At 41.2% G+C, this 14341-nt stretch overlaps 1 protein-coding gene across 1 annotated transcript in view; it reads left to right on the top strand.

Moving 5' to 3' along the window:
* The first annotated feature begins 1312 nt into the window (after positions 1-1312).
* LOC137287138 (xaa-Pro aminopeptidase ApepP-like) overlaps positions 1313-14341 on the top strand; it is a 37857-nt gene continuing 24828 nt past the window's right edge. Inside the window, exon 1 of the mRNA XM_067819296.1 lies at positions 1313-1513. Coding sequence (XP_067675397.1) covers positions 1468-1513 — 46 coding nt within the window. The 5' untranslated portion in view covers positions 1313-1467. The remainder of the gene's footprint in view (positions 1514-14341) is intronic.

The raw sequence follows: 14341 nt of genomic DNA on the forward strand, positions 1-14341 counted from the left end.
CTCTGTCAATGTCTATTTTTCATAAGCCCTCTTGATAATCTTGAGTTGTTATAGTAATGCAGTTGTACCTAATGTTCTCTGCATGTCTTATTGTGAGGACATAACACACGCAAATGCACTTCATCTTCAGCAGATGCTAAATAACACACCGCGAGCACAACTGATGGTTATGATCTTTCCAGCAGCGTAGTAGCTAAACACTCCATTTATGCCATACACAACAAAGTGTACAGTACACTCTTAAGAGATCCTTTGACTGGAACAACTCTAATGCCTACTTCTGATAACACATACAGTGCGCAAACTTCTTACAACTCATACAGTGAGCAGGATATATTGTTATACAATGCAAAACCAATTAACATGATACATTTCTTTGAGGAACAGTGATATCCTCGTTATAAGAACAGAATTTGTTGACATTAATGAGTCAGATTTACCATGGGATAGATTGTTATAATAGTACGGTGGTATAAACAGTTCTCTACATGTCTTAACATCTCTTTTACATCTTTGAATAAACATACAGAGGGAAATCTTGACATTACCACATTCTTAGCTATTCAAAACATAAACAAAACCAGTAAAACTTACGAATATGTGAAACAAAGTTCACCAAACTGCTTCAACATTTTATAGCAGGCCTGAAGACATCTAGACCTGTCCATATGAAGTAATCTAAACCAAATAGCTAATAAACCGGCTGTAGTAATATACACATAAATAACTTCTACTTACATCTCCTAAAACGGCATTACTAGAAGTACGCGTAGAAACTTTGAAAAAGTAACTCTGTATCTTTTCTATCGACGACCTAAAAATATATCCCTACAAGTCCGAACCATGTAATATAATATGCATAAGTTTCGAGTCATCAAATACTTTGGACGATATCAAAAACGATTTCAGCTGGCTCTGAACTGCAAAGCTTGCTTTTTATAACACTTTCTGTCATCTTTTTTAACACACTAAAGATGACAGAAATCCAGCTTTAAGTTGGTAAAATTTCTATTATCCAGAAATGGGGGAATATACATGTTCCCAAGATTCGCACATGTATGTACAGTGAACCATGTTGATATTGCCACCTTCCTTCATTGCCGGTATTCCATACTCTGAATGTGCTGACGACACTTATTCAGCAGTTAAACATCAGCATCACTTTCCGTCGTGAACGAAATATCGTTGTTGTATCATTTTCGAAAAACAATTCCACCACGTACAATTACTTTTTTAACAGCGATGTTCCCGTGAATTCGTCATAACTGGGACACTGTCATATAACTGGTTCTGCTGGTACTCAGCGCAGAGCACACAACCTCAAGCATATACATCACTGAGTGACACATCTGCAGTCTCTCCCCTCCTGACCTTCGACCTGCCCTTACGGCGATATTGAGGTAAACGCGTGTTGTGTGTACCTGTGGCCCTGGCATATCGCACACCGCTTAACGGAAGCAAGACGTTATGGCGGTCAGGGAGCTCTACTTTTGCGTTTGGCTCGCGATCACAGGTGAGTGTATTTATGAAGATCTTTTTATACCATAGATCAAAGATTAGTTTATCCATACATTGTGATCTTTTACTGCCCAAAACATGCGTGTTTGTTTCTAATTGCACATCTTTAATGCATTGCCATCGGCCGTTTGTTTTTCTTCCTCTTTCGTACGAAATAGCCTCAGCAGCAACTAGTGCTACAGCCATGTACAACATTTTACTATTTTCTGTAGAATGCAAGCAGGCACGTTGGCAAGAATGTGTATTGACTGTTGTGTTAGGCTGTGTGTTCTGTCATATAAATGCATATCGTCTGTATGACTAACCTGGCGTTTAACACGTTCAACAGCTGTTCTTGAATTTGGAGTTTCAATGAAATGTTAACGGATAAATGTATCTCATTGGCGAATAGGTATATGTGATTAATTTATTGTAATGCCACAGTATGTATGTCACATTTGTCTACTTTGTCTATGAACAATGTGCCATACCTTCACATAAACTGCATTTAGAACGTCTGTAAGTCAAGGCGCTTTATGAACGTTAAGGTATAGCGTACGATACACTACAGTGCATACACTGGCGCTCTCTTGACGGATGTTATGTGATATAGATACTGTTCATTCCATACAAACATCATATCCAATTCCGATTCTCCAATGAATTATGAACAGGTGACCCAATGCATTTACGTGGAACCATGCAGTTATAATCCGAGCATGTACAACGAAGACTGAGGGAACGGGACTGAGTTAAGTTTGTCTTAAACAGTTGCGGATCATAAGACTAGGAATGCAATAGTGTGGTGTTTATACAAAAAATACAACAGGTGCAGGGTGTATCTCCTTACAAACAGTGTGAGCGAAATTGGTTTGGCAGTGCCTTTGTAAGAATAGCATTTACTTCACCGCAGCAGACACCAGACAGTCTTGGCACAATGAGGCAGTTAATGCTCAGAATCGAAACACATTCCTCCATGTAAATACGATTCACAATTTCACATGATTAAACTATCGCCCATATGCATACATTCATAACTATGGTTGCTTAGTGGTTAAAGCGTTCGCTCGACAAACCGAAGGCACAGGTTCAACACCCCGCTCCCCCTGTGGCAGGGCCGGGACACTCAGTGACGAATACAATACTCGCCCATAAATATCTAAATTTCTTCTAAAAAACAACGAAAACGGCTACGTTGACTTTGTTGACTGTGTCATCGCAAACTTACCGCGGCTCTTAGTATCTGTAACAAAACTGTCGGACCGTCTGATCCAGTCTTGGCTATTCGCAGACCTGCAGTTGTCATATACTTGAAATGCGTTAAACAAGATGATCTGCTAACTGCATATGTGTGTAATGTATAGAAAATGTCATCAGTTACGTCAACATGTTTTCCAGACACACAACCTACAGATCCGTGTATATTGTAGGAGTGTAATAAACAACGAAGACGCTTGTTGCCTCATTTGCGCGATGTGTTTTTGAAATAAGGCATTTCTCGACGGGTAATTGACACTGCCACCGACAATCGTGCAATCCCGCATAGCTGTGAAGTATGTTATGCAGGGACGTGACATGAACCTTTGTGACGAATGTGTAATAATTGTGTGAATGAGAGACAATGCATACCTCACGGCCTCATGTTCATGCATACATTAAGACTACATGACTGACAGTAAGAGACGGTTAACTGCTTGTTCACAACGATATATGCAACAATATACGCATGTAGTTGTTGTTTCAGTGTTATTCTCTGTACATACAATGTGTATACGTGTGTGTGTGTCATTATGTCTTCTGTTGCGTCAGTGTTTATCTATGTGTATATCATATCTCCATTTATGAATATTCTCTGCTGCTGCTTTTATTGTTTCCAAGTTTGTCTATGTACATTGATAATCTTTATGCGTGTGAGTATACATACATGTACCGTTATTGTCGCTGCTGTGTCAATGTATACACACACACACACACACACACACACACACACACACACACACACGTGTGTGTGCGTGTGCGTGTGCGTGTGTGTGTGTGTGTGTGTGTGTGTGTGTGTGTGTGTGTGTGTGTGTGTACTATCGGTACATATATTCACATGTTATTCTTATGTTGCCGATGTGTTGGAGGCCGTTGAGAAGTGCACAAGTTTATAGCTTTTCACTGAAAACAACAGTGCACAGTGTAGATGAAACGGGATGAATGAACATCTTAATCAAAAAGCATTTATGCTCCTATGTTAATGGGTGTATGCTAAAATGTATCATTTTGTTATATGGTTTTGATAAGTAGAACATTATACCTTTCGCTGTCATTATCTCATGTGCCGATGAGGTAACCTGCTGGTTATTGGGCTTACTCGTGGCAACGGAGGCATTGGTTCGAACCCTACAGGGTTAAAATATATGAATCCCATTTCTGGCGACCTCCTCCGTGACACTGATTCATTTGACTCAAAGCAAAGTCACCATTACTTTATGCACACGTAAATTACTTTTCTGAGTGACAGTCTGTGATTTCCTGACAAAACAATGGAAGCACGCATATCTCTGCTCAACAGGTCCTGTTCTGTTCCTATGTAAATATGTGTTAACAGAGAGTCCCCGTGTCTCCGGGATGTAAATGAGTAACTGGGGTGTCAGTGTAACCTGAGCTGTATCTGTCAACTCAGTACCCTGACCGGAGTCACAGGAGCAGGATGACTGCAGAGTGGATGGTGTGCGGCGTTCTAGGACCCTTCTACGCATTTGTTTCCCTGAAGACAAACATTTTAAAAACGTGTTTATGAATCTACTGACGCCAGAAACTTAAAATGTGAAACTGCATATATATTACTAAAGAAGTGTTTCTATTTAGAAATACAGGAAACGTTAAAACGAACACAGTTGATGGTGTCACCAATTCAGCCTAGACAGTCCTATTTGTTTTTACCTTGTTCTTCCTGTGAAACAACTGACTCAGACATAACATATTACACATAAAACCTTATGAACATACCAAAACTAATAAAGTCATTACCAGAGATGAATACATTTGAGCATCTTCCCTCACACTTGTATCAATGTTAACGTTTTCATGCATAGTTCCTGGAAAAAGTGGAGGTACAAGCAGGTCCCGAGTACCGTTATAATTTAACACAAATATTAAACACTCAGATTAAGATGCAACGATTAAGGCTGTTGTTTATTCAATTAAAATAGGGCGTGATTTCATCCAACCTTCAGCTAATTCATATCCACGACACTTAAGGGATATCAATTACCTGTGACAGTTAGTGTACCTGGGGGCAAATTGTCACCATCCCTCGTAACTCTCTCACATTGCCGTTAACCCACATCTCTCTTTACACTGGTAGTACGTCTTCCTCTTTTCCTTCTTAATCTGCATTGTGCCAAACTGTATGCTCGTTCATACACTTAATACTGAGAAACGACGGAGGGACATGCCCCACGGGTTGAGATTACATTAATTAATTACTCATTTTGTGTTTTGTTGGCAATCCTTATAATGATAAAGAACGCCTTCTTTGGTAACATGGGAGAGAGAGGAATGGGGGTGGCAAAGAATGATTCAAACTACGGATGACAATTACTATTTCCTGATCACCTCGCTTTGAGAGTAATTATTCTGAGACAAACAATTAGTGTTATGCCTTCTTCACTGCAAATTTGAATTAAAAAATGGCATCATGCATTTGAATAGCAGTATGCATCGCACACACGCACACAAACACCTTTCTGGGAACTGTTATTAATTTGTGTATTACCGTATTACGCCGCGGGCTTTATGTATGAATTCACCCATTGTTGGTCGTATAAGTAATGCATGCCCGAAGGGTCAATGTATTCACAAGCACGATCTAGCCATGGCCCTTGACCTGCGGTCAAGTGAGTCCTTGGGTCGCCGAGAGGGGTTATAGATTAGATTAGTTGATCAAAAGCTGTTGTCCTTTTAGCAAAGAAGGCAGGTTCATGGGAACTTCACGAGGAAGTAACCCGCTAATACACTTCACTTCTATACATCATCCGGATCCGCTGTTTGCGCGGATTGAGATACACACAGATTCATTGTGAACATGAAAGCAGTTATCTTATCAGAAAACAACAGGTGGTATTTTCCAGAGGGCTGTATACGTATTAAACCTGGCTTAGTTCAATTACGAGGTAAAACGTGGATTGTTATCTCACCCGCATCAGTTCCCGTGATCTTCAAGATTATGTTTAGATTGCACTGTGTACCCCTATGGGTGAAAAGGTTACAGAATCAGGTTTATTGTCTATAACGTTTGGAAACACGTGATGTATATACTCATCAAGTACACATTCACTCCGACCAAAGAGACCCACGTCAACATAGCAGCTCCACGGCCCACACCAACAACCACACGTACACTGGCACTCACAGACACACCTAAACCCATGAACATCCTATTGTGGGGTGAAAGTTGCTTTACGCCGCATCAGCAGTTTTGCCGCTATTCCCTGCTCTTATAGTAGAGATGGTGGGTTAACGTACGTCCTGTTGCAGAGAATGTGGGTTTAAGGTACGTAGTATTGTAGAGATGGTGGGGCTAAGGTGCATCCTATTGTAGATATATTGGGGTTAAGGGACGTCTTATTGTGGAGATGGTGCGATGAAGGTACGTCCTATTGTTGAGATAATGGGGTTAAGGTATGTCCTTTTGTATAGATGAGGAGGTTAAGGTGCGTCCTATGGTAGAGATGGTGGGGTTAAGCTACGCCCTATTGTGGAGATGGTGGGATGAAGGTAGGTCCTATTGTTGAGATGGTGGGATTAAGGACCGTCCTATGGTAGAGGTGGTGGGGTTAAAGTACCTCCTATTGTAGAGATGGTGGGGTTAAGGTACGTCCAATTGTAGAAATGGTGGGGTTAATGTACCCTCTATTGTAGAGATGGTGGGGTACGGTACGTCGTATTGTAGTGATGATGGGGTTAAGGTATGTCTTATTGCAGGGATGATGGGTTAAGGTACGTCCTATAGTAGAGATGGTGGGGTTTAAGGTGTCTTCTGTTGCAGAGATGATGGAGTTAATGTACCTGCTATTGTACAGATAGTGGGATCAAGGTACGTCCTATCGTGGAGATGGTTGGGTTAATATACCTCCTATTGTAAGACCTGTTGTACATATGAGGGGGTTAAGGTTCGTCCTCATGTAGAGATGGCCGGATCAAGGTACGTCCTACTGTAGAAATGGTGGGGTTAATGTACGTCGTTTTCTAGAGATGGTGGGGTTAACACGTCTCATATTGTAGAGATGGTGGGATTAAGCCTCGTCCTAATTAGCGATGGTGGGGTTATGGTACGTCCTGTTCTAGAGGTGGTGGGGTTAAAGTAAGACATATTACGTACGACCTAAGCGACAAAACACATAGGTAATGTGGGATGAAGGTAGGTCCTGTTGTTGAGATGGTGGGGTTACGGTTCGTTCTATGGTAGAGATGGTGGGTTAAGGTACGTTCTATGGTAGAGATGGTGGGGTTTTGGTACGTTCTATGGTAGAGATGGTGGGGTTTTGGTACGTTCTATGGTAGAGATGGTGGGGTTATGGTGCGTCCTATTGTAGAAATGGTGGGGTTAATGTACCCTCTATTGTAGAGATGGTGGGGTACGGTACGTCGTATAGTAGTGATGATGGGGTTAAAGTATGTCTTATTGCAGGGATGATGGGTTAAGGTACGTCCTATAGTAGAGATGGTGGGGTTTAAGGTGTCTTCTGTTGCAGAGATGATGGAGTTAATGTACCTGCTATTGTACAGATAGTGGGATCAAGGTACGTCCTATCGTGGAGATGGTTGGGTTAATATGCCTCCTATTGTAAGACCTGTTGTACATATGAGGGGGTTAAGGTTCGTCCTCATGTAGAGATGGCCGGATCAAGGTACGTCCTACTGTAGAAATGGTGGGGTTAATGTACGTCGTTTTCTAGAGATGGTGGGATTAAGCCTCGTCCTAATTAGCGATGGTGGGGTTTATGGTACGTCCTGTTCTAGAGGTGGTGGGGTTAAAGTAAGACATATTACGTACGACCTAAGCGACAAAACACATAGGTAATGTGGGATGAAGGTAGGTCCTGTTGTTGAGATGGTGGGGTTACGGTTCGTTCTATGGTAGAGATGGTGGGTTAAGGTACGTTCTATGGTAGAGATGGTGGGGTTTTGGTACGTTCTATGGTAGAGATGGTGGGGTTTTGGTACGTTCTATGGTAGAGATGGTGGGGTTATGGTGCGTCCTATTGTAGAGATGCTGTGGTTAAAGTACTTCCTATAGTAGACATGGTGGGGTTAAGGTACGTCCTATTGTAGACATGGTTTTGGTTAAGGCACGTTCTGTTGTAGAGATGGTGGGATTAAGGTGTCTTGGACGTAATGTCAATGGCAATTACCACCTCCAAACCACATTAGTGTATGTCGACTGCATGTGCAATTAATTATCTCATTGCGCATCATTATGATAATATTGTTTCTGTGACATGAATGCGCAAAACAGTCTGTACTTGCATCAACGACTATCAACACGGTGGAGGTATGCATCGTTTACATCACACATTCGAAGAATCCTATACTAATCTGCTCGTACAGAAGGTCGGTTACTATCCTCATCATACTCTGTGGCAGACAGAGCTATGCCTCTAACGCCAGTACTCATCGGCTTGTGCTGACAGGGTGAAGATGATGTTTGCAGAATTCCAGACTATTCGTGAACTGTTAGCGTTGTTCTGTGTTCATCTACCATTGCGTGATCCAGTCACTGCGAACATAGGGATATATTCTTGGTAGGTATGGTAGATTTTTAAGTACTAAGATCTATTTCCTTTTGCCCATTTGTGTGGCTGCGTTGGGTGCACAGATACTTCATCACGAATGTTTCAAGGTATGGATTTTGCTGATGTCACGTTAAGTATTAACTAACTAACTCATTCATACTATGGGAAATATCAACGAGTATTTTAATCAAATATCTAGGAAATATCTTGATATTTCCCATAATGTGAGTAAGGAATTCTATTTATCACCTTCAGATTTCCATTTCCTCTTAAGAAATAAATGCATCATAATTAATATCAAATTTGTCGAATTTTGACGTATATACCTCACGCGTACCGATACATGTTTTCATTGCCATGTAAACCTAAATCAATTGTGTGAAAAAATGCTTGAACAGAGTGTGTAGGACTAATTGGAACTTCAATAACGGTAACAACAACGATTTTGTGTCAGTTATAATTTTCGCTGATAATCAGTTTTCAAATCTTCTGCATTCCCTTTTGAAAAAGCTCCCACTTCAAGTTATCAAATCTCCATGTTGTGCCATTGCTGGGTGACATGCATGTGTTAATGTGACAAGTTTCTGTCGCGGATAAATGGTAAATAACAGCTTTGACATATCAAAGTAACGCGCATTACGTACACTTACAGGGTGTCTAGTTTTGTCTGGGTCATTGTGTGACTCACAATATTGTATACATTGTTAACATTCCTCTGAAATTTGGAGATATTTGTGTTTAAACTATGGATAAATTTGTCATGTTGTAAGGTTACAGGTGTTACTGTAAGTTAATGAGTGCAATGCATCCTAGCAATACTTAGCAAGATAAATATATACTTTAATTCTGTTCGCGTCACGCTCATACGTAATAAATCATTACAAAATCTTCAAGTAATATAAAGATGGTTTAGAAGGCAGACTGTAGTGTGAAGTATATAATGTTTAAAACACACACAATTGGAAGTTTATATCAGTTAAAGCTGAAAAATACAAACTCACAAAATATATACAAATACTGGATCCTGACGCGCACACATATAAAGATATACACGGGTACGGCTTGACGCCCTATGTCAGTGACGTCACATGATTCTTGGGGAAGTAACATCCACGAAGTGTAAACCGCACGCTACATATATTTCCGATATGAGAATTGCCAAGGCAGGCTATTCTGAGGGTATCAGACATTACGTACACACTCTGGAGAAAGATGCAAAAGGAAACTATTAGAACAGCTATGTAAGGCTCACAAAATGTGAATGCATACCTTGATTCTAATATGTTTACAAACTGATCAAACTGAACACAGTATTTGTCTCGCAAGAAACCATCTCACCATTTACGAATTTGTTTCATTTGCTGAACCATTTCCATGTAAAGTGAGAGGTCAGAAAAACACTACTTTTTTTTATCATTTTGAGGATTTTCCACACTATATTCGAACGTGATCATGCATGTAATAAATAGCGAGCCATAAGGAATGCCTGAACCAGATGCGCCGTACTGGAACAGTATGCAGCACTCCTTGGTACCTTATGAACAGAACAGATGTTTCAGAGATCATTCATTTAGAACCTGAAAGCCGATGACAACTCAGAGTCATTCGATATGGATATGAACCATTCCTGCAGGTGCCAGGCATCAACTTGCACAACCTTCACTGGCAACGTAGTCGAGTCTGCGACTACAGTTCAACAACGTTTCAGCATATACACAGAGGCAGCCAGTTCCCGGAAGTAGATCATCATCGTCACCATACAGTCAAGTCAACCAGTAACTGAACAAGATTCCTCTCCATCAGTGACTCACAGATCCAATCTTCGCCGATCTAAAGGCAAGACGGCTGTCCAGGTAAACGTTAAGCTTTACCACGTATTTCTGAAGGCGAGATGGTAGAGTTATGATCTGGAGTGAAATAACATTTACAAGGAAGACTGGGCCTAATGGTCATTTGAAGAAATTTCGTAAACGACGTTTTCACTTTTTTTTCACAGCAGAATGGTCTAGAAAGTCATTTCAGGCCGATACTGAAGGACTAGACCGGCTATCAACAATGGAACATGTCAGATATAAGATGGTAAGACGTTAGGATCCTTCCTTAGGTATGAAATGCCATGTCACAGGCATTTCTTCAATATCTCAGTGAGGTGTCCGCCTGCTTCGATTCACATAACAGACACGTCATGACTGACCACGACCTTCCCTTTGAATCTGGCTACGAGACATCGCTCACTCCTTACACTAAACCTTCATCAACGCCGGTCGCTTTTCAACTAATTTAATCTGTTTGTCCTGATAACTTGGCCCATGCGTTCATATTATTGTCTTGAAGGAGATTTAACAAGATGCGTATGTTAACAAGCGTGTTGTGTGTAAGACCTCGTGAGATCCAGCAATAATCGCCGAAAAACAATGTAATAAATAACGTAAGATACATTCAGTCCATACATTAACGTTGGTTTCACGAAAGCTGTAAATGTCCAAGACCTGTTATTCAAAACTATGCAGACACACCACGCACTTCCTATACTACTGTCTACGAAGGGTTGAACCCAATTAACTCACTTTGACAAATGTTCCTGAATTTTTGTTTTGAATCAGCTTTGCTTTATATATACTGTCAAAACTAGAAACGCATAGACCAGTGTATGAAACTCCTACAAAAAGACATGAAGCTGATAACTAAAAATTGTTGGCGGCCCTGTCATAATGTAACCAGCCCTGCATTAAATATGGGAAATTGAGACATGGTGTTAAAAGAAAGTAATTAATGAATTACTTGTAGTGAGGTCACCTTAAACATGCGCAAAGGCAAATTTAATAAGACCACCACTTGGTGGTCACTGTTAATTCCTTAAGTGTCACTGCCATCGGAACGACATTATTCATTGGCTGAAAGCATTCTCTGGACCAGTCACATTTAGTGTTAGATAAATGGATAGGTTGCTCTGTGGAAGTTACAGTTTGATTGATCATGAGCTATACAGACATTATCTAGTTACCACAGTTGTCAATTATTTTCGAAATATTTCCCGTAGTCAATGACATGGTCAAATATATACACTTGGAAAATGTATTGGCGCACAGGGCCGACTATAATATAAAGTTGTAAGCCCGCCATGTAACTAGCAAGCAGCGGGCCGCCGGGCAGACGCTTTTTCATACACTGGCATAGATGAGAAATCTGTTGCGAAAATGTTGTATTTTCAAACGTGCATAACGCGTCCACAAGAACTCCATTTTACTATAGCTTAGAAGAAGGTAATGTCTATACATCCAAGTGGATACTTTTAGATAACGGAGACGATGATGACGACGTAGCAAAGCCCCGACGTCGGGTTTCATTGGCTCTCCGACCAGTATCTTTCAACCTGTTCCGTACAGTTTGACCGGATATCCAGGCACCCTGGCTGCTGTGCTCTCACCCATGGCAGTACGATCATGCAAATGTAGTACCCGGATGTACCGATCTTTGGCTGGAGCGGTAACATGAGGTTTGCCTGTACGAGGACTGTCATTTGTTACACCTGATTGGTTGCAACGAGCTGCAAGCCATGATATCTTGCTCAGACTAACATTCAGACGCCTGGCAACTCAAGATTGGTAATCTCCAGCATGCATTCTTTCAATAGGTTTTTAAAAAATCCCAAATCGCCTGTTTCTGGAGATTGCCCACTTCACTCAGGTAACTAACATATATTATCTCTGAATGTATTTCCGAACCAACTTTGCACCAGATGCCTATTATATTCGCCCCAGAAAAAATGATTTAATGTAGTCAAGGTCAAAACCAAAAGTATCTATAAACACAAGTGCGTATGGTAAGTGAAGTTAATTAAGGTGCGTCAGTAGTATTGCGATATAAAACGATCCTGAGAAATAGAACGCTCTCACAATGACCTGTCATATTGATTTCTTCAAAGGTGTCTTATCTAAGAACACACTGTATTTCCTCTTTCAGTGACCAACTAGACCATGAACATCCTCCTTCGCCCGCACTAAATATTTAGCGCCGTTTTTAGTGGGTCTGGGACCCTCATAAATATCGATTGTTTGTAGATCTTTTGTGTTGAGGATGATATCATGGATTTCATTTCAAGGATTTTCTCAACCACGAAACCCGACATATCGTTTTCACCCGTCTTTCCTCGAGGTGGGTAATATGGTTACTAGTATATAGTGGAAAGTCTTTGTGGAAAAATGATGAAAGAGAAACCACTTGTACGTGACATTAACGTAGTTAGCTTGGGCTGTTCACATATTTGCTGAACGTTCACCTTGACCTTTACGTTCGTAAATACAGTCAAAGCTGATTTATGTATCATATTCTGTGGTTCAAGGTGACATTGTGCATGCTGTTGTATGATCATTTTGAAACTTTTATGCAAGCCTCATTAATCAGTATGCAACATGTATTGAATTGGCTACATTGGATACGGACCATCAAGTTGCGGTTTGACTCTATGCAAAGGCCGAGTTATAGAAGACTGAGAACTTGGATGTTTCTTTAAACTGAGGATTCTATGCTTCCCCTCACACGTCGGTGATCTCTATTCTGGGTGTGACAGGACCGGTTCAACTTTTCATGAGAACCTGCTACTGGTATTCATGTTGTCGCGTTCACTGAATATTCAAGGTGTGCTCACGTGACAGGATACGAACATTTGTTTGCGTCAATGACTTGGCATTTTCGTTTTCAGTCAATGTATAAAATATTCCCCTCATGCCCTGCACAGGATTCTTGGCCATTGCACATAATACGTGGAGACGCAAATTAAAACAAAGTCTGGTACACCGGACATGCGAGCTATCTGAAAATACTTTTGTGTTTTGGTTAGTAATGTAGGTACGGGCACGATCTAGCCATGGCCCTTGACCTGCGGTCAAGTGAGTCCTTGGGTCGCCGAGAGGGGTTATAGATTAGATTAGTTGATCAAAAGCTGTTGTCCTTTTAGCAAAGAAGGCAGGTTCATGGGAACTTCACGAGGAAGTAACCCGCTAATACACTTCACTTCTATACATCATCCGGATCCGCTGTTTGCGCGGATTGAGATACACACAGATTCATTGTGAACATGAAAGCAGTTATCTTATCAGAAAACAACAGGTGGTATTTTCCAGAGGGCTGTATACGTATTAAACCTGGCTTAGTTCAATTACGAGGTAAAACGTGGATTGTTATCTCACCCGCATCAGTTCCCGTGATCTTCAAGATTATGTTTAGATTGCACTGTGTACCCCTATGGGTGAAAAGGTTACAGAATCAGGTTTATTGTCTATAACGTTTGGAAACACGTGATGTATATACTCATCAAGTACACATTCACTCCGACCAAAGAGACCCACGTCAACATAGCAGCTCCACGGCCCACACCAACAACCACACGTACACTGGCACTCACAGACACACCTAAACCCATGAACATCCTATTGTGGGGTGAAAGTTGCTTTACGCCGCATCAGCAGTTTTGCCGCTATTCCCTGCTCTTATAGTAGAGATGGTGGGTTAACGTACGTCCTGTTGCAGAGAATGTGGGTTTAAGGTACGTAGTATTGTAGAGATGGTGGGGCTAAGGTGCATCCTATTGTAGATATATTGGGGTTAAGGGACGTCTTATTGTGGAGATGGTGCGATGAAGGTACGTCCTATTGTTGAGATAATGGGGTTAAGGTATGTCCTTTTGTATAGATGAGGAGGTTAAGGTGCGTCCTATGGTAGAGATGGTGGGGTTAAGCTACGCCCTATTGTGGAGATGGTGGGATGAAGGTAGGTCCTATTGTTGAGATGGTGGGATTAAGGACCGTCCTATGGTAGAGGTGGTGGGGTTAAAGTACCTCCTATTGTAGAGATGGTGGGGTTAAGGTACGTCCAATTGTAGAAATGGTGGGGTTAATGTACCCTCTATTGTAGAGATGGTGGGGTACGGTACGTCGTATTGTAGTGATGATGGGGTTAAGGTATGTCTTATTGCAGGGATGATGGGTTAAGGTACGTCCTATAGTAGAGATGGTGGGGTTTAAGGTGTCTTCTGTTGCAGAGATGATGGAGTTAATGTACCT

The sequence above is a fragment of the Haliotis asinina genome, chromosome 6 (assembly GCF_037392515.1).
Source record: "Haliotis asinina isolate JCU_RB_2024 chromosome 6, JCU_Hal_asi_v2, whole genome shotgun sequence".
Lineage (NCBI taxonomy): Eukaryota > Metazoa > Mollusca > Gastropoda > Lepetellida > Haliotidae > Haliotis > Haliotis asinina.